The 22,045-nt window shown below is 37.7% G+C and overlaps 1 protein-coding gene across 2 annotated transcripts in view; it reads left to right on the plus strand.

Moving 5' to 3' along the window:
* RPS6KA6 (ribosomal protein S6 kinase A6) overlaps nt 1–22,045 on the plus strand; it is a 161,393-nt gene that overhangs the window by 59,627 nt on the left and 79,721 nt on the right. For both annotated transcript variants that reach the window (XM_049872377.1, XM_049872378.1), the window contains exons 3-6: nt 879–995; nt 15,532–15,613; nt 17,206–17,286; nt 18,774–18,853. In XM_049872377.1, the coding sequence (XP_049728334.1) occupies nt 879–995; nt 15,532–15,613; nt 17,206–17,286; nt 18,774–18,853 (360 nt within the window). The remainder of the gene's footprint in view (nt 1–878; nt 996–15,531; nt 15,614–17,205; nt 17,287–18,773; nt 18,854–22,045) is intronic.

Consider the following 22,045-nt stretch of genomic DNA (forward strand, 5'->3'; position numbering starts at 1 on the left):
TCTGTATATTCAGAGGGCTGGATAAGATATTCCTTCCAACTCTGGTATTTTGTGATATGTAATACATCTTTTTTTTTTAATCCTATTTTTTTAGGGTCGCTATGAGTCGGAATCGACTCAATGGCACTGGGTTTGGACTGTACTTCTCTAGGGACTAGAATTACAACTCACTGGAGTGTAGTAATCACAGCTGAGTGGAGTCCTGCATCAAGGATCAGAAGAAACTCCCTAGGTGGCTTCCTTTATGCCTGAACCAGGTTGTAGGAAAAATCTGGCATATAATTTATGTACAAATTTTGAATAAAAATAGGGCAATGGCCTATAAACATTTGTTTGCACTTTGTAATTTGTGTATGTATATGTCAGTTTCTTATTAATGTGGCTAGTTGGACATTTAAATACTTGCATATCATTGACTACTTAAAAGAGTCTGGTGAAATACTATTTAAAAGAGCTCTTGAGGTTCACATTTTTTGTCATGCCTTACAAGTTACAAGGTTTTATCTACCTCTTGATTTTCTCTGCATCCACCTCATCACACTCCAGTGTTGTTCTTGAGACTTGGTTATTAACACTTTCCTTCTATTGCCATGCATTTGGAAGGGAAGGCTGAAACATAGATTTCACATATTTCTATTTAAATGGAATTATATAACAGGAAAAGTGGTGCTGGTGTATCTGTATATGTTAGAAAATGGGAAAATAGGAATACTCTTAGCCCATAAAACTCTGTCTGGTGTAGGTTGAGGGAGTTGGGTATTATATGGTTTCTGGTATTATGGGGAACTTCGTCTGTGAGATAGGCTATTCTTTCTGTATGGAGCTGATCTTAAGATTTTGCAACTGGACTTGAGTATTGTTTGAATTTCTTTTAACAGGAAGAAGGAGATTTTAAAGAAATCCATATTACTCATCACGTTAAGGAAGGATATGAGAAAGCAGATCCTGCACAGTTTGAATTGCTCAAGGTTCTTGGTCAGGGATCATTTGGAAAGGTAATGAATGCTTTTACCCCCTCATTTGTTTTCTCTGCTAAACATTTAGCAAAAAATTTTTGACATACATAGAAATCTGATAAATGTGCCATTTCCAAACTTCTCAAAAAGATGCACACAAAGGTAACTCTCATTTTACTCCTTTTATTTCTTTTATACTTTCATTCCCATTTCTTTATACTTCTCTGTAATAATCAAAGTTTCTCAATCCCCTGGGCCTACTGATTCTTTAGAACAACATATAGCATGCTGTTTATTAGCTGCCTAAATCGAGGTAGTTTGCTTTTTAGATAAAATGGTTTTCCTTGTCTTCATGTTCACATAAACACAGCTTGCCCTCTCCTGGTGATTTCATCTACATTCCTTAGCTCTATCATAGAAATCAGAATTTATGTATCAATTAATCTATCATCTGTTAAAGCAGTATGTATGTAAAGTACAGCAAGGGTGGGCACTAGGTGATATATGGGTTGTGTGAAACTCATGCCTTCAGGGAGCTTAAATTTCAAGAGAGAAAGACAAATTGAGAAAGATTAACTTACACTCATTATTAGAGTTGTTTATTAAATGCTCAATGACATGGTTCTTGGCAAAGAAGTATGCAGGTCTTGTTCCTGACCTTTGTATACCTAACATCTAGGACATGAGCATTATCACACATTCTCCTAACATCTAAGACATGAACATTTAGGAAAACAGCAACAACGTCAACTGAGGAAGAGAAAGATAAGAAGAAACTATTAATTTCAGAGTGGCCGAGTTTTATGTTCAAAGGGGAGAAATAAGGCAATTGAGCAGGATAGTGATTATTCGTAGTGCTCTGGAATATTTTAAAACAAAGACATTTACTGAATACCCAGTGTGTGCACAGCAGTTGTACAAACAGCATTGGTGAATATAAAATAGACATTGTTTTCAACCAACTTGGTAACTATGTGGTACAAAATACAACACATGAAATATAGAGAAACATTTTCAAGACACAAAAGGGCAAACAAAGATGGATTAAGGCTTGGCGGTGAGGTAGTACAGGGAATATATGAAGACAAGGAGATAGGACTTGAACAGTTGTGCTGGAGAGAGCAAAACTAGAAGAAGTTGTTAACAGATTAGGGAGTGGGTGTTGTTGTTGTTGTTAGGTGTCGTCAGGTCAGTTCCGACTCAGAGCGATCCAGTGCACGACAGAACGAAACACTGCCTGGTCCTGAGCCATCCTCACAGTTGTTGTTATGCTTGAGCTCATTGCTGCAGCCACAGTGTCAATCCACCTCGTTGAGGGAGTGGGTAGTGTTCATAAAACTGACCTGTAGAGTAGTCACGTGCCTTTAACACACCTTTGTTTTAAGTTTCTAAAAGTACAATATTGCTTTAACTATTGTATGTTACGTAGTTAGTTTTATGGTGTTCATTTTAGAAGAATAGAGATAATGTTCTTTATATCCCAAATGCTTAAATATTTGACTTAAATAAAATCTCATCAGGCAAAATTTTCAAGTCGTTAAAAGTAATTGTTTTGTCATATGATGTATGTATTTATTCATATATGTATTTATTTCTGCCCTACTTTGTTCCAGAAAGGATTTAAGGCTTTCACAGATGAATACTAAACAAAATAAAATTAAAGATAAATGGAGATGATGGAACTGGGGAAAAATGAGAGTAGGAAAGACTGGATAATGCGAGGAGTACATTCATTTGTTCACAAATGCATGGCATAAGGGCCTAGAAGTTTTCTGGCAGCCATTACAAAGAAGCTGATGCATTCAATTATATGATTATTGATAGTATCTGTAAGGTAGAAACAGGTTAAACATATTAGAGAAATTTCTCTTGGGTCTTCATAAAGAGGATACTATATAACATAATGGAATGTCTTCACAGTAACAGCTTCTCATTAAATACAGCACCACCGTGACAGGTTGCCAATGTAGTCCTTAAATTCAGGAAATACTCAGCTTTTTCTGTGTAGGAACTTTGAGATAACAAGGGTATCATCAAAGCCTTCTGCTACTTCTAGTATTAAAATACAGAATAGTGATCTTTATGCAGTTCACCGACCAAAGAAATATTAAGGAGGAGGCTTTTGTTTTTTTTTTTTTTTTGCTTCCTTGGATGTAAACATACTTGCTAGTCAGTATTACATCATTTGCGTAGGCATTGTGTGGGTGTGGACTTATTATATGCTGAACCTATTCAGGAATCTGGCCAAGGCTATGAATCAGACAAGTGTAGGAGCAATTCCAAGAAACATCGGGCTACAGAATCTTAGAGTTTTTCTGTAAAAGTTCCATTGTTAAAATGTAATAAATGGGGTTTTAGCCCATGTAAAGCCTTAAGACATTAAATGGCTCTGTTTATTTAATGCAGGCAAAACCCTCACTAAAGTCAATTGTAATATGTACTTTAAAAGAACCATGCATTACCATCATAAAAGTTGCGTATAAAATTCTGTTCTAAGATCAACAAGTGTAATGTTTACTAATGATCGTTAATATATGGAGTGAAATATAGTATACCAAAAAATAATATATTAATTATTTTAAAAGTAAACCAAGCAAAACACAAGAAAAAATGTTTGAAATTGTCAGATTAGGCTTCTTTATATTTCAAATGCCAAATGATATTTACACAAAGCATACATTTTAACATTTAAGGATTTTGAAGAAAGGAATATTTTTGCTTTTGTGATCATAAAGCCTGTAACTTTAAGACTTAAAATGAGTGATTCAAAAATTGAACCTTTGTGCTCTTAAGTAATTGATCAACTATCAAGTGATCAATTTTTGTTTGTGTTTATGTCTTAACATTTCCTGCATTTGGTCCGTTCTCTTCAATCAGCATTTAAAGCTGTGTGATTTTTTCAGTTCACTTCAACAGATACTTATTGAGTACCTTAACTGGCAAATATAAAAGTCCATGTGATCCAGAGAAAAGTATATTGAAGTAACTCACTCACTCAGTTTTCTTGTGGGCACAATTTTCCAGAATTGGATTAGGGTGACTGAAAAGAAACCTATCAGTATAAATTTTTGTTGTTGTTACATACAGTAGTTTGAAGCAATGCACCTTCTTCTGTGGTTAATCATGGGAAGAGGGCAGAGGGAGACGTCGATTTCTCATACTAGGAAAGTTCACATCTGTTAATCCATGAGACCTGAAAAGAACCAAACAGACAATGAACAATAAACCATTACTTCTTCAGACTGTGAGTGATGGTTTCTATTAAATGCCGTATCATGACACTATGGAAAGTTAGTAGAAATAGTGTGTGTGCGGGGGCGGGGGGGGCGGGGGATGACTGCTTTGTACAGCACTGTCTTCTTGAAAGCCTGGACTGTCCGTTTCTTTCTTCCTTGACTGCTTCTATCCTTCCTCTTGTCAGCCCCACAGTGGGCTTTGTTCTAGAACAGTGGTTCTAAAAGTGTGGTCTGCCTACCCCTGGACATCCCTTAGACTCTTTCAGGGGCTCTTAAAGGTAAAAACTATTTTAATAGTGATACTAAGATGTTATTTGTAAAACTGTTGGTGCCTTGGCACAAGGCACAATTAAGGCAGTGACTACAAACTGTACCAGTAGTAATTGTATTCTTTACTGCTACACACTTGGAGTTATTAAAAATGCAAGTTTTACTTAAGAATGTCCTTGATGAGGCATTAAAATTATTAGATTTATTAAATTTCAGCTTGAGTATACTTAGTTTTAATATTCTGTGTGATTAGATTAGAAGTACACACAATGCACTTTAGCTCCATACCAAAGTAGGATGCTTATCTCAAAGCTAAGTACTTATGCACTTTTTTGAGTTGTGAGCTAACCTGTCTGCTTTTTTCATGGAACATTATTTTTACTTGAAAGAATGACTGACAAACTATAGTTATTTAGGCTTGAATATTTAGTAGTTGCTTTGTCAAGAATGGACAGTGTGAACCTGTTACTCCATGGAAAACAACTGACAGTTTTTTTGCCAATTATAGAATTTGAGCTTTCAATCAAGAAATTTGGAAAAATTTTATTTGCCAGTGTGAACTTGACATGTTCCTAATACTTTGAAGACTTTTCTGATAAGCATAACTCAGTGAAGCAGTATTTTTCAAGATGGCCAGTGCATGATGTTATCAAATCAGGCACAGGTACAAAATCCATTCAAAGCGTACTTTAAAAAGCTGGTAGACTGCCTTTTAAATTAGCTGTATGCAAGTCCGTTTGTCCAATACTGAAAAAACAGATGAGTAATATTCAAAAAAAAAGTTTGTTTTTTTTTGAATATGCACTTGGGGTTGTAGCTTGCTTAGCTTAACAAATAAGCATTATAGGACACTTAAGACCCCATGGTAATCCAGTTTGTGTCTGTATTCTGTCTAACTCATATTGAATGATATTCTTCTGTGATTAAAAATTTTGCTATTGAGTTGATTCTGACTCATGGCAACCCCATGTGTGTCAGAGTAGAGCTGTGTTCTATAGGATTTCCAATGGCTGATTTTTTTTGGAGGCAGATTGCCAAGCCTTTCTTCCAAGTCACCTCTGGGTGGAATCTTTTGGTTAGCAGCTGAGCGTGTTAACCATTTGCACCACCCAGGGACTCCAAAGAACACTAAAGGTATGTTAAATTTGATAGCCTTTGCTTGAATTATTACAGCTTTCATTAGTGGGAAAAAAAATCCTGGGCTTTTAGGAATATAGTTACCAAATTCAAATCCAGTAAAAATAATTCCATGGAATGAAACCACAGAAATCTTCCGTGGCGAGATTCACACACTTTCTTAGGGTTTTGCATTGTTTGGGAAAATCTGCTCGGAGTTCAGACTAGGCCTCAGAGAAGACAGAATAATACAGGATAGTAGTTTTCAATACAGAACTCTTTGTGGTGATCTGCAAAATTTCTGATTTGGTTTAAACTCTTCTTTTCTCCAGATATACTGTTTAAAATATTTTATTGTGTTTCAGGTGAAAGTTTACAGACCAAACTAGTTTCACATTTGACAAATTGTACGTGAAGTGTTCCATGACATGGGTTTCAATCCCAACACTGTATCAGCGCTCTCCCTGTTTCTGCCCTAGGCTCCCTGTTTCCTTTCCTCTGGTTTTCCTACCTTTTCCTGCCTTACCATCTTTACTTTTAGGTAAATATTGCCCTTTTGGTCTCGTATAATTGTTTGTTCTATGGAGCACATTCTTTGCAAGTGTTATTTTTTATTTTATAGACCTATCTGTCCTATAGGGTCGCTATGAGTCGTAATCGACTCTACGGCAATAGGTTTTTTATCTATTGCTTGGCTGTAACGTGGTTCCTGGAAATGGCTGCAGTTCCTAGTCTGAGGTGACCTAGGGCCATAGGCTTGGGGATTCCTCCAGTATCTATCAGGCCAGTAAGTTTGGCCTTTTTTTTTATGAATTTGATTTTTTATACTACATTTTTCTCCAGCTCTGTCAGGGGCCCTCTATTATGATCTGGTCAGAGAGGTCAGTAGTGTTAGCTGGGTACCATCTAGTTCTTCTGGTCTTGAGGTCACGTAGGCTGTGGTGCATGCGGTCCATTAGTCTTTTGGACTAATTGCTCCCTTGAGTCTTTGGTTTTCTTCACTCTCCTTTTCTTTGGATGGGAAGAGACCACTAGTTGTATCTTAGATGGGCACTTGGAAGCTTTTAAAATCCCATACACTACTCACAAAAGTAAGATGTAGAGCATTGTTTTTTTTTTTAATTAACTTTTATTGAGCTTCAAGTGAACGTTTACAAATCAAGTCAGACTGTCACATATAAGTTTATATACACCTTACTCCGTACTCCCACTTGCTCTCCCCCTAATGAGTCAGCCCTTCCAGTCTCTCCTTTCGTGACAATTTTGCCAACTTCCAACTCTCTCTATCCTCCCATCCCCCCTCCAGACAGGAGATGCCAACACAGTCTCAAGTGACCACTTGATATAATTAGCTCACTCTTCATCAGCATCTCTCACCTACCCACTGTCCAGTCCCTTTCATGTCTGATGAGTTGTCTTCGGGGATGGTTCCTGTCCTGTGCCAACAGAAGGTTTGGGGACCATGACTGCCGGGATTCCTCTAGTCTCAGTCAGACCATTAAGTCTGGTCTTTTTATGAGAATTTAGGGTCTGCATCCCACTGATCTCCTGCTCCCTCAGGGGTTCTCTGTTGCACTCCCTGTCAGGGCAGTCATCGATTGTGGCCGGGCACCAACTAGTTCTTCTGGTCTCAGGATGATGTAGGTCTCTGGTTCCTGTGGCCCTTTCTGTTTCTTGGGCTCTTAGTTGTCGTGTGACCTTGGTGTTCTTCATTCTCCTTTGATCCAGGTGGGTTGAGACCAATTGATGCATCTTAGATGGCCGCTTGTTAGCATTTAAGACCCCAGACGCCACATTTCAAAGTGGGATGCAGAATGTTTTCATAATAGAATTATTTTGCCAATTGACTTAGAAGTCCCCTTAAACCATGGTCCCCAAACCCCCGCCCTTTAGAGCATTGTTTTTATGTACTATTTTATGCCAGTTGATGTAGATGCCCCTGAATCTATGGTCCTTAGACTTCCAGCCTAGTATCTTCATTCCGGGAGGTGTTTGGTTGTGCATAAGAAGTTTCCATGACTGTGCCCTTTGTGTGTTCTATCATCTATATTAGAATACATGCAACATGTACAAATATGTTTGTAGCGATATCTACACGCTAACCTATATCTGCAAGTGAGTGTGCTCTCTTCCACCCTTCCATGCCTCTTTAGCATACCTACTACCTGTGCATCCCTTTGTAAATTATTGTTTATTAATACTGTTGTTGAAGGATTGTCTGTGTTATAGTAATTTGCGTAGTTGCCCTTTATTCTTGTGTTCCTTTCCTTGACTTCATTTGCCTTTGTCACGTGCTGATTTGCCCCATATAGTGTATTACCTTTCCTTTCACCTGTATTAACACGTGTCTTCTGTCTATTTAATAATTTACGCTCCCTTGCCCTCCCTTCTCTGGTAGCCATCAAATTTTTTTTGCTTGTGTATAAACCTTTTCTTTCTTTCTTTTTTTTATAGTAGTGGTCTCATAACAATATTTATCCTTCTGTGTTTGGCATATTTCACTCAGCGTACCAAAAGCCCATTGCCGTTGAGTTGATTCTGACTCATGGGCACCCTATAGGACAGAGTAGAACTGCCCTATAGGGTTTCCAAGGAGTGGATTGGATTGAAAAAAAAATTTATTAAGCAAACAATAATCAAAAAAGATCTGGAGTAGCAATACTGATCTCTGACAAAATAGACTTTAAGGCACAATCCTTAAAGTCGGGTTGTTGGATTCGAGCTGCCGACCTTTTGGTTAACAGTCAAGCTCTTAACCACTGTGCCACCAGGGTTCCTCACTCAGCATAATATCCTCCAAATTCATCCATGTTGTGAGATGTTTCACGGATTCGTCATTATTCTTTATCATTTCATAGTATTCCATTGTATGTACGTACCACAGTTTATCGATTCATCTGTTGATGGGTACTTAGGTTGTTTACATCTTTTTGTTATTTTGAATAATGATGCAGTAAACGTGGGTGTGCATATATTTATTCGTGTCACAGCTCTTATTTCTCTAGGGTATATATACCTAGGAGTGGGATTGCTGGATCATGTGGTATTTCTATTTCTAGCTTTTTAAGGAAGTGCCATATAGTTTTATATAGCAGTTGAACCATTTTACGTTCCCACCAGTAGTATATTAAAAGTTTGTCTCCCCAGAACCTCTCCAGCATTTGTTTTCTGTTTTTTTTTATTATTAGTGCCATTGATGTTGGGGTGATATGGTATCTCATTGTAGTTTTAATTTGCATCTCTCTAATTGTTAATGATCATGAGCATTTCTTCATGTGTTCTATGAGGTTGAATTGGTTTATTGTGGTATTTACATCTCCTGTATCTTTATTGAGTTTCTTTCTAGTTTTTCTGTCCTTTACCAAGAAAATTTTTTTTTTTTTTTTTACCAAGAGTAGTGTGTTAAAGTCAACTACTGTTATTGTGAAATTGTTTCTCTTTTCAATGCTGTTACAGTTTATGTATTGGAGCCCTGTCATTGGATGTGTTATATTTATTATGGTTATGTTATCTTGGGGGATTGACCCTTTAATCATTGTATAATGTCCTTCTTTGTTTTTAATGGTAGATTTTGCCTTAAAAAGTCTATTTTGTCAGAGATTAATATTGCTACTTCAGCTCTTTTTTGGTTATTGTTTGCTTGATATATTTTTTTCTGTCCTTTGATTTTTAGTTTATTTATGTCTTTGTGTCTAAGGTGTGTCTCTTGTAGACAGCATGTTGATGGGTCATGTTTTTCAATCCATTCTGCCACCTTCGGTCTCGGTCTCTTTACTGGTGCATTTAATCCATTTACATTCAGTGCGATTATTGATAGGTGTGAATTTATTGCTGTCATTTTGCAGTGCCTTTTTTTGTAGTACTGATTTTTTTTTTTGTTTCTCCTACTCTTTTTTTTTTTTTACTCTCCTATGCTGAATTCCTTTTGTTTATGGATTTTCTTTTCATTTCCTTTATTGTTCTTAATTTCATGTTTACTGAGTCTTTATGGTTTTCTCTTTTTTTATTTTGGTGAGTAGGTTTGTTGATTTTCTTTGTGGTTACCCTAAGATTCACCTTTGTCTCCCAAAGTTTAAAGCAGTCTTTTATTTCTTGGTATTGGCTTGACTTCCTCTCCATGTGGAAGTTCTATAACTATACCATTTATTCCCCTTTTTTTTGTTTTGAAGTTGTCATCATTTACAGATTGACATCTCTGGTTCCCTGTTTTCTGTCTTTTAGCATTATTTTGTTTTTGAGAATTCTTATCTGGGTTGGTATCTAGCTGGTGCTGTCATGCGTCTTAATCTCAGGTTGTTGTCTTATGTTGTTGGTTCTCTGTCCATAGGACCCCTTTTAATATTTCTTGTAAGGTTGGTCTGGTTTTTACAAATTCCCTTCATTTCTCTTTGTCTGGAAATGTCCTAATTTTGCCATCATATTTGAGAGACAGTTTTGCTGGATATATCGTTCTTGGTTGGCAAGTTTTTTTTTCTCTCAGGGTTTTGTATATTTCACTTCATTGCCTCCTTGTCTACGTGAGTTCTGCAAAGAAGTTAGAATTTATTCTTATTGGTTTCCCTTTGTAGATGATTTTTCGCTTTTCCCTATCTGTTCTCAGTAGGCTTTCCTTGTCTTTGGTTTTGGAGAGTTTATGTCTTGGTGATTTTCTTTTGGAATATATCCTGTATGAGGTTCATCATTGTACTTCTTCGATGGGTATCTTCTCGTCCTTCATGATATTAGGGAAGTTTTCTGCTAGCAAATCTTCAGATATTCTCTCTGTGCTTTTTATTGTTTCCTCCTGTTCTGGGATTCTGACCATGCGTAGATTATTCCTCTTGATAGTGTCCCGTATAACTCTTAGGCATTCTTCATTTTTGTTTACTCTTTTTCTGATTGTTCCTCAAAGAACATAATGTCAAGGGATTTGTCTTCTGTTTTGCTGCTTTGGCCTTCCATTGCTTCAGTTCAACTCTGTCCTTTCATTGAGTTGTCTATCTGAGATTTTAGTATTACTGTTTTGGATTTCTGATAGCTGTTTTTGTATGGTTTTTAATTATCTATTTATTTTGTCATTTTGTTCTTTGTATTGTTTTCTTGAATTCTTCTACTGTTTTGTCTGTGTTTTCCTTGATTTTGTCTATTTTTCCTTGGTTTTGTCATGTGTTTTCCTTGATCTCTTGGAGGGCTCTATGTATAAGATTTTTGAATTCCTTATCCTATAGTTTGATTACCTCTTCTTCCTCAGTGATGTTTTCTGGTTCTTTATTTTGGTCCTTTGGGCCATCTTGTCCTGCTTCTTTAGGTGATTTGATATTGTCTGTTGTCTCTGAGGCATTAAATTGTTGTTATATTTATTTATTTATTGTATAATTGTTTGCTGCATTGTAATTTTTTCTTTTGTTTTGATGTATCCGGGCAGGTGGTGCAGGTTTCTACTCTGATCACTCACCACCTCTCTTTGGGTGGGTGTGGCAGTGGCCGGATGTGTGAGCGTGGGTCTCTGTTCGCTGGTCTTGCTGAGTGGCTGAGGACGGTTTGGGCAAGGCTTGGCCACCATCTGTTGTCAGTCCAGTGGTACGGGAGTAGATAGTGGTCCGCACTGAGTAGGCGGGGGCAGGTGTGGTGAGTATGTTGTGCGAGTGAGGGCATGATCACTGCCATTCGGCAGGTAAGGGTAGGTGGACGGTAGGGAGGGTTGGTGGTGGCAGGGTGTGCACGGTCGCACTGATTCCACCTCAGGCTGGGTGGGGGGAGGCGTAGAAGGACGGGGGAGTGGTGGGCTGGTACACACGCAGTTGCGCCCCCAGCACCTTTCACTGGGCAGGGGGAGGGAGGAGGGAGTGTTAGATGGGCATACGAATAGTCACGACGCCTGCACCTCTTGCCAGGGGAAGCGGGCAGGGGGTAGCAGCAAATGGGCACATGTGGGGTCATACCACCCACGCCTCTTTTTGGGTGGATGGGAGGGGGAAGGAGGCAGCGGGCACATACACAGTTGTGCCACTGGTGCCTCTTCCTAGACAGGTGGAGGGGGAGGGGAGGGAGTGGTGGGCAGGCCTGGGCACAGCTTTGTTGTTGTCACTTCTCACTAGGTGGGGGTTGGGGGCAGGGAGCAGCAGGTGGATGTATGCATGATCATGGTGCTGGCACCTCTTGCTGGGTGAAGGGGGTGGGGGGAGTGGTGGGCAAATGCACACAGGGTTGTGCCACCTGAACCTCTCACTGGATGGGGAGAGGGAACAGTGGGCATGCGCACAGATATGCCACCAGCAGCATTTGCTGGACAGGGGAGGGTAGAGAGTGATGTGTAGGCACTTATACAGTCATGCTTCTGCCATCCATCACGAGGCTGGGCTGGGTACTGGCGTAGGGCACACCCATGCATGGGTATGCACAGTCTTCACCAAGCTGTGAGCCCTGGAGTACAGTGTAGGTAGTGGGCAGGCATGCGTATAGGAGTGTGCCCACCACTGTTTGTCAGGTGGGCAGAGGCGGGTGGTAAACAGGGCTGGGTGGAAGGGCCTTGTGTTATGGTCCCTGGTCAGGCAGGGTGTCCTAGGTATTTGATACCCTGCTGCTTCCAATCAGGAGGGTCGGAGTAGGGGAAGTGCATTCCTTCAGTTAGTGGATGTGAGTGCCCATGCCTGTCATGTCCAGTGCAGCCAGCAGTCAAGACCTGCTCCTGACCAAGTGTGAGGAGGATTGAACGTGCCAGGTATGTGTGGATGGGAGACCTCCTACCGTCACTCTGCATCTCTACCACCTCATGCACTCCACTCGCCCCCCAAGGTCAGTGGCCGTCGCTTGCGGGTATCTAGTTCTGGATCTTGGCTTTCTCCCTGCTCTTGCTTCTCTCTATGCCTGTGTAGTTTCTCTGTCTCTTATGGGACTGCTGTGGGGTTGTCTCCGCGTGTTCCACCCCCAGGGTTGCTTCTGGCATTGTCAAAAGATGGCCACACTGAGCTGGGGCGGTTGGTAGAGCCCCTCCACTTTGTGTTACTCCTTGCTCACTGTATTCATTCAATTTTTCCCTCCAGTTGGTGTTCTATTCAATTCTTTATGCTTCCTTTTTGATGTTCAGGATTCCAGGATTGTTGTCTGCATTTGTTTCACTTAGTTTTTTGGGTCTTTGCTGTAAAGGGATAGTAAGATGTATTTGACTAATCTGCCATCTTGGCTCAATCTCCTCTCCAAAGATATTTATATGTTGCAAAAATAACCATTTTTTAACAAGTGAACTCTCTTGATTAGTGTACTCCAAGAGTGGTCTATGAACTGTTTGTTACTGGTTCACTATGATACATCTTCAGAAACTGAGAATAAGCTTTTACAGATTTTTATAGCAATTTGATAGAGTAATTTTATATTTGTGGAATCTATGAGTTTAAGAAAAACGATTAAAATTTTGTATGAGTTTTTTTATTTTTCTAAATAATTTTGATTATCTTTCAAAAAAGTATGATCTGTGATGGATTAGAGGACAGGAAAAAAAATACTGGTTCCTCTCCACAGAAACTGTGAGAAGCATTGGCCTAGACTAGTGTGAAAACTCTAGACCTGAAATGGTCCCTGAGTTTAGGTTTGGCACAAAGATTTACCTTAAGGAGGGGAGAAACAAGAGATTCCATGAGGTATAGGGATACAGGTAGATTTGTCATTCGTCCCTTAATGGGTGAATCTGCTAAATGGTACAAATACCACGGTCATAGATTTTAAATTAAACCCTCCAGATCTGGAATAAAGGGCTTTGAGCTATACTTTGGCAAAGAGGCAAGGCAAAAATTACTTAACAGATCTCCCATCTGCAATTTTATGTGAATAACTTGGCTACTTGATTGAATTTTTAATCTTTTTTTTAAATAATTTTTATTGAACTTTAAGTGAACGTTTACAAATCAAGTCAGTTTGTCACATATAAGCTTATATACACCTTACTCCATACTCCCACTCATTCTCCCCCTAATGAGTCAGCCCTTCCAGTCTCTCCTTTCGTGACAATTTTGCCAGTTTCTAACCCTCTCTACCCTCCTATCTCCCCTCCAGACAGGAGATGCCAACAAAGTCTCAAGTGTCCACCTGATACAAGTAGCTCACTCTTCATCAGCATCTCTCACCTACCCATTGTCCAGTCCCTTCCATGTCTGATGAGTTGTCTTCGGGAATGGTTCCTATCCTAGGCCAACAGAAGGTTTGGGGACCATGACCACCGGGATTCCTCTAGTCTCGGTCAGACCATTAAGTCTGGTCTTTTTATGAGAATTTGGGGTCTGCATCTCACTGATCTCCTGCTCCCTCAGGGGTTCTCTGTTGTGCTCCCTGTCAGGGCAGTCATCGTTTGTGGCCAGGCACCATCTAGTTCTTCTGGTCTCAGGATGATGTAAGTCTCCAGTTCATGTGGCCCTTTCTGTCTCTTGGGCTCATAGTTATCATGTGACCTTGGTATTCTTCATTCTCCTTTGATCCAGGTGAGTTGAGACCAATTGCTGCATCTTAGATGGCCGCTTGTTAGCATTTAAGACCCCAGACACCACATTTCAAAGTGGGATGCAGAATCTTTTCATAATGGTATTATTTTACCAATTGACTTAGAAGTCCCCTTAAGCCATAGTCCCCAAACCCCTTCCTTTGCTCCGCTGACCTTTGAAGCATTCAGTTTATCCCAGAAACTTCTTTGCTTTTGGTCCAGTCCAGTTGAGCTGACTTTCCCTGTATTGAGTATTGTCCTTCCCTTCACCTAAAGTAGTTCTTATCTACTAACTAATCAGTAAATAACCCTCTCCTACCTTCCCTCCCTCCCCCCTCTCGTAACCATAAAAGTATCTGTTCTTCTCAGTTTATACTGTTTCTCAAAATCTTATAATAGTGGTCTTATACAATATTTGTCCTTTTGCAACTGACTAATTTCACTCAGCATAATGCCTTCCAGGTTCCTCCATGTTATGAAATGTTTCACAGATTCGTCACTGTTCTTTATAGATGCGTAGTATTCCATTGTGTGAATATACCACAATTTATTTAACTATTGAATTTGTAATCTTTAATTTTAACACTTAATTAGAATCTATTAGGGCTGGAGGTGGCAGGTTGAGGTAGCAAACTAGTTTTACTAATTACTTTAAAAAATAAAACAGCCCTTTCCTAGTAAATAACCAACTCTTATACAAATGTAATACACTCATATTTGTTTTAGTGATTAAGGGTTTTTAAAAACTTTGCTTTCAATGAGTCATACTTAAACTTGCTTGGTAACTTTAAAGAGTTTAACTTTCATTTGTTTATTGAAATAATTTGCCATCTTGATTATTTCACCTGCAGAGAGGTAAGAATTGCCTCTGATTTCTTATTAGAAAATATAATGCCTGATAACTTCTAAAACAGATCAATAAGGAAATAGAAATGAAGATGTCAGACTAACAGTTATAACATTCCTTTGCTCTTTATCAAGGTAACAAAAAGGGGCTTGGGTCTGAAAAGGAGGTTTCCAGCTCAAAATAGTATTCTGGTGTGTTGTTTGTTGTATCACAGATTTCTCAAAGTCTGGGACTATATCATCTATTTAATTTGTTTTCTACAATAGTATGTATGCAGAGTGTGCTTTACTAAATGAACAAAACAAAAAAAAAAAAACCAAACCTCAGTGCTGTCAAGTCGATTCCAACTCATAGTGACCCTATAGGACAGAGTAGAACTGCCCCATAGAGCTTCCAAGGAGCACCTGGTGGATTTGAACTTCTGACCTCTTGGTTAGCAGCTATAACACTTAACCACTATGCCACCAGGGTTTCCAAATGAACAAAAGTGAGAAAATATTAAGAATGTAATTTTAATATGTAATTTATTGAAGAATGTATATCTTTATAAAATTAGAAGTAATGCAAATATATGTGTGTGTGTGGTAGTGTGTGTATATAGGAAGAACAGCGTGAACTGTGAATTTTACTTTTTTTTCCCTTCTTATTCTCCATTAGGTTTTTCTTGTTAGGAAGAAGACTGGTCCTGATGCTGGGCAACTCTATGCAATGAAGGTGTTGAAAAAAGCTTCTTTGAAAGGTAGAAAATTAGAAGTTTATAAAGATAGAATTTGGTAAAGCTTGTTTTAAAAAATGTGTGTTACTTGTATAAGATGAATAGATTTAGTTTCTTCCCATGGCAATGCTTACAGTTTTCTAGCCAGTGTCTTTTCTAGGTTTGATATTGCCACAGGCTTAATTTAGTGGGAGTTTACCTTGGTGGAAAAAAAAAAGCTGGAAAAAGTGACATATTACATTTAGTTAAAAATGAACTTAATTTTATTAGGATAGACTATTTTCTTTCAAGATCCTTTTTTTTCTGTTTTGTCTCTGTCAGTATTGCATATTGAGGGCGTACAACCACCACATACACTGTCTTCTAGGCTATGATAACAATACCAATATGTTCAATTTGAGGAACCCTGGTGCCACAGTGGTAAAGCATTCAGCTGCTAACGAAAAAGTTGATGGTTGAAACCCACCAGCAGCTGAACGGGAGAAAGATGTAGCAGTCTGCTTCCGTGAAGATTTATAGCCTTGGAAACCCTATGGGGCAGTTCTACTTTGTCCTATGAGGTGGCAATGAGTTTTATGTTCAATTTAAGGAGCCCTAGTGACACAGTTTTAAAAAAAAAAATTTTTTTTTTTTTTTTTTTAGTGACACGGTAGTTAAAACACTCAGCTGATAACCAAAAGGTCAGCGGTTCAAACTCACCAGCTGCTCCATGGAAGAAAGATGGGGCAATCTGGTTCCATAAAGATTTACAGCCCTGGAAACCCTATGGGAAAGTTCTACTCCATCCTATAGGGTTGCTATGAGTCGGAATCGACTCGATGGCAGTGGGTTTGGTTTGGTTTTGGGTGGTGCAACAGTTAAGTGCTTGGCTGCTAACTGATAGGTTGGCGGTTTGGACCCACCCAGCAGCTCCATGAGAGAAAGACCTGGCGATCTGCTGCCATAAAGATTACAGCTTAGAAAACCCCATGGAGCAGTTCTACTCTGTCATACAGGGTTACTACGAGTCGAAGTTGACTCGACGGCACCCAACAACAACATGATCCATTTTAATCCCTAACTTCATTTGAGCACATAAAGGAAATATATAATGCATGCATATTAGGCAAATACCTGCTCAAGTTATTTTAACTCATCTCTAGAAGTGGATTATTAGATATATACTAAATTTGTTGACTTTATGGTGGCACAGTGATTAAGAGCTTGGCTGCTAACCAAAAGGTTGGCAGTTCAAATCCACCAGCTACTTCTTGGAAACCACATGGGGCAGTTCTGCTCTTTCCTGTAGGGTTGCTATGAGTTGGAATCGGCTTAACAGCAATAGGTTTGGTTTGGTTTTGGTTATCAAGGAATACATATACTGCAAATTTAGACACTTAGGAAGTTGTAGTTTTTATTATTGTACTTTTTGTCTGGTAAATTATTGAAGGTCACATTTTCCAATTTTAAAGCCAGCTAACTTGAATAGGCTTGCTTTATAGTTTATGTAAATATATAAAATATTTATAAATATTCAAATGAATAAAAGTTTTTCCTCTTAGAATATGTTATTTGATGAAAAAATTTTTTGAACTTAAATACAAAAGTAATATTTTCTACCCTAATGTAATTTTTAGTTCGAGACAGAGTTCGGACTAAGATGGAGAGGGATATACTGGTGGAAGTAAATCACCCATTTATTGTCAAATTGCACTATGGTATGTAATCTTTTTTTATTTATGGAATTAGAGAATTAAGATTTCCTTACAGGCAATGAAAGGACATAAATACTCCCAACACTGATTTAACACATTTAAATATATAAACGTATCTATCTAAATAGGTATCAGTATTCAGCTTTTAGCTATCTTTCCTTCGTCTAAGTTGGCTAACTTGTCTAAAGTAGCATGATAGTAATTGTTTTCTGATTACTTGTCTGGTAGTATTTCTACTCTACTAAACTGTACCGCTGGTAATCTTAGGTAATAAACTACTATGATAAACATTCTTATGTTTGGATATGCTCCTCGTACATTCGTAATGCTAATATTAATCTTATTTCCTGGTTTTCTTGAAGATGACTATGTAGTTATACTACTCTATTTGAGTTATTCTTTTTTATACTTAGAAAAGGAATGCCAGTGAGAAACAGTAGATATAATGAAAATGCGTGAGCTTTAGAGTCAAACAGTTCTGAATTTGAATCAGAGCTCCACTGCTAATTTAATATGTGATGATGAGATTGTGGATTTTGATTTCCCTAGGGAACTAAAAGGTATTATGTATCATTAAACCATTTGATAGAATCTACTACATCCCTTTCAATTTTCTAGATTTAAAAAAGTAGTATCTATTGATTTTATTTTTAGTGTAACTTTTACAAATAATGCATTAAAATATATACCCAATTATCTGTATTAAAAACCTCAAATAAATTCCTGACCATTATTTTTTCAGTCCTTGTTACCTGGATAGGATTGAAAATAGTTACATCAAAAGACCTCCTTCCTTGGATCTCCAATATGCCATTAGATCAATTTGTACATAATCAGTGCACTCCTGTTGCGTGCAAAACATTGAATTAAATGCAGTGGGACTATGAAAATGAAACAAACATAATTTCTGATCTCAAAGAATTTATAATCTGTATGGAACACAGATAGATATATAAACAACTTAATTGTATAATTCGGAATGGGATAAGTACCATAAAGATGGTATAAGTAAAGTACAATGAGATCTCAAAAGTAGTAGCAGTTTATTTGGATCGAGAAGAGGTTGAAGATGTTGTAAGGAAATGAGAAAAGGGGGAGATCCTGGAAAGCTAATTAGAGGAGTTGGTATTTTTGTTGAGCTTTGAAGATTTAATTTTCAATAAGTGGTGGAGGAGGCATTCAGAGTTTAGGGAACTGTAGTAAGGACATGAGGCTTCATGATCAGGAAAATTACGGTGGTAAAATTTTCTGTGTAAAGCCACATGCAAGGTTGATTATATTCTGGGAAGAGGTTTATAGCTGTTTTCATCCCTGACTTTAACACTGGATTTAGTTTTGAGATAATGGTATCCAGTAATGGACCATGTGAGTAAACACTTAAGTGCTTTACACTGCTTTGTGATAACATTCTAAACAGATGTATTAATTAAAACATATAGTTAGCTTTTTCTTTAAGGTTATTCCGTTACTACTTTCTAATTTCTAATTAGCCTTTCAGACTGAAGGGAAGTTATACTTAATATTGGATTTTCTCAGGGGAGGAGATGTCTTCACAAGATTATCTAAAGAGGTGAGTATCTGTAAATTTTTACTATATTTAAACAGAGCTAAGAAAAATTTCTGTTCTTTTGTTAATTACTTTTTTAATAGAAATTTTAAATGGTAATTATTCTGCTTGTTTCATTACATAGTACCTAGTGGATGTGATAGTTAATAGCATTTTCTTTCTGCCTGCCATTTAAAACATCTCATTGTGCTGCTCATTATTCTTTTAGGCACAAGAATAATATAAATAACTGGATGAAGTAGATAGGGGCAAGCCTAAGACTTTGGCTACTCAAGCCTCTGGGAGTAGTGTTGAAATTGTTAAAAAAAAAAAAAAACTTTATGAAGGTATTATTGACATACAATAAACTGTACATATTAAAGTGTAAAATTTGACATTTGTATATATGCCTGTGAAACCATGATCACCATCAAAATAATGAACATATCCATTACTCCCCAAAAGTTTTCTGCTTTCTATCATTATTTGATTTGCATTTTCTAGGACTTTATGTAAATAGAATCATATAGTATGTACTCTTTTTGGGGGTGGGGCTGGATTTGTTGATGGGGCATAATTATTTTCAAGTTCATCTATGTTCCATGTATCAGTAATTCATTCCTTTTTATTACTGAGTAGTATTCCATTCTATGGATATACCACGATTTGTTTATTTACCTGTTGATGGATATTTGGATTGTTTGCAGTTTTGAGTATTACCTATAAAGCTGCTATTAACATTCATGTACAAGTCATTGTATGGACATATGTTTTCATTTCTCATGGGCAAATACCTAGGAGTATAATGATTGGGTGATACGCTTTAACTTTTAAAAGACACTGCCAAATATTTTCCAAAGTGGTTATACAATTTTCCCATTCCCACCAGCAGTGTATGAGAGTTCCAGCTGTTCCACATCCTTGCCAATACCTGGTATGGTCAGTCTCTTTTTAATTTTGGATATTCTAATAACTGTGTAGTGGCATCCTACTGTGGTTTTAAATTGCATTATCCTAATGACTAATGATGTTTGAGCATCTTTTCATGTGCTTATTTGCCATCTATGTATCTTCTTTGGTAAGGTGTCTGTTTAAATCCTTTGCCATTTTTATTGGGTTGTTTGTTAATATTGAGTTTTGAGAGTTCTTTATATATTTTGGATATAAGTCCTTTATCATATATATTGTTGGCAAATATTTTCTTCCAGTCTGTGGCTTGTTTTTTCCTCTCTCCTAACAGTATGTTTTGAAGAGCAGAAGTTCTTAATTTTAATGAAGTCCAATTTATAGCTTTTCCTTTTATGAATTGTGTTTTTGGTGTCCTGTTTGAGAAATATTTGCCTAATCCCAGGTCACAAAGATGTTCTCCCGTGTTTTCTAGGGATTTTATAGTTTCATGCTTAGGTTTATGGACGATTTTGAGATCATTTTGTATGTGATGCTGGATGGGTATTGAAGTTCATTTGGGATATGGATATCCAATTGTTTTAACACCATCATTTGGACAGACTATCCTTCTTCCATTGAATTACTTTTCATTTTTGTTGAAAATCAGTTGGAAGATATGTTTGGGCCTATTTCTGAACTCTGTATTCTGTGCCATTGATCTCTTTGTCTTTCTTCACTCTAATGCTCCGCTATCTTGATTACTGTAACTTTATAATGTGTCTTGAAGTCAGGAAGTGGAAATCCTTGAACATTGTTCTTTTTTTGCAAAATTGTTTTGTCTCTCGTAGGTCCTTTACATTTCCATATCAATTTTAGAATCAGCTTTTTCACTTTCTACAAAAAGTCCTGCTGAGATTTTGATTGGTATTGCATTGAATCTATTGATTAGTTTGCAGAGAATTGACATTTTATAATATTGAGTCTTCCAATTTTGATCATATCTTTTTCCACTTTTTTAGGTGTTTTTTAATTTTTCTCAGCAATGTTTTATAGTTTCCATTACACAGGTCTTGTACATCCTTTGTCAGATTTGTGTCTTAAGTATATCCTATTTTTTTTAAATGCTATTGTAAGTGAAATTGATTTCTTAATTTTAATTTCAAATTGAATGGGAATACAATTGATTTTTTTTATTGACCTATATCACAACCTAAATAAACTTGCTTATTACTTCTAATAGCTGTTTTGTAGACTCCATAGGCTTTTCTACAAAGACAATCATGTTGTCTGCAAATAAAGACTTTCACTTCTTCATTTCCATTATGGAGGGTAATCTGCTTTACTTAAGGCCAGCTGATTTAATTGCATGTAACTACTCCATGAGAACTCCAGAAGGGACCAGTCCTTGGAAAAGGACATCATGCTTGGTAAAGTAGAGGGTCAGTGAAAAAGATGAAGACCCTCAATGAGATGAATAGACACAGTGACTGCAACAATGGGCTCAAGCATAAAAAAGATTGTGCGGATGGTTCAGGACCAAGCAGTGTTTCGTTCTGCTGTACATACTTGACAGCACCTGATAACAAATAACTCCGTGACAGCAACTACACTAGTGTTTGACCAAACAACTGGGCACCATAGCCTAGCCAAGTTGACACATAAATTTAACCTTCACAGTCCAGCCCTTGTCAACCTGGCACCCATACACGTTAGTAGCCTTGAGGAAATTGGTTTATAGTTTTCCATTGACTTAATCACAGTGCATGGTAGTTCTAAGAGATGCTCTAAGGGAAGGCCTATATTCCAGACATACTCTTTTTTATCTCCATTGTGTAATAAGAGCCCAATTTCTCCTTGGTGATGAGAATCAATAATACCAGACAATATAGTAACTCCTTTATTTGCCTGTTGATTGAGAGGCAGGAGGAGCCCAAAGTAGCCAGGTTGCATTCTTAACTTCCAGTTCTATGGAATCATTGTCTCCTGGTGGCAGAATTTCTCTTTTTTAATTAAGACCTCTAGACCAGCAGATCATAGGTTCATGGTGACAGGAAGCAAATGTTTTTGCCAGTGGATCACTAGGAGTAATAGTTATTGCTACAACTCTTATTTCTACCCCTTGATCCTGAACCCATGAATCCTGGCTATGGGAGAAACAGCACCTTATATTAGATGCTAATTTAGAGCCCATGAAACCTCCTGGAGACCATTACCACCTAATCGGCACAGTAGCTGGGTTTTCAAAAGGTCATTCTACCATTCTATCAAGCCAGCTGCTTCAGGATGATGGGGAATATGGTAAGATCAGTGAATTCTATGGGCATGGGC

Source organism: Elephas maximus, chromosome X, assembly GCF_024166365.1.
Source record: "Elephas maximus indicus isolate mEleMax1 chromosome X, mEleMax1 primary haplotype, whole genome shotgun sequence".
Taxonomy (NCBI): domain Eukaryota; kingdom Metazoa; phylum Chordata; class Mammalia; order Proboscidea; family Elephantidae; genus Elephas; species Elephas maximus.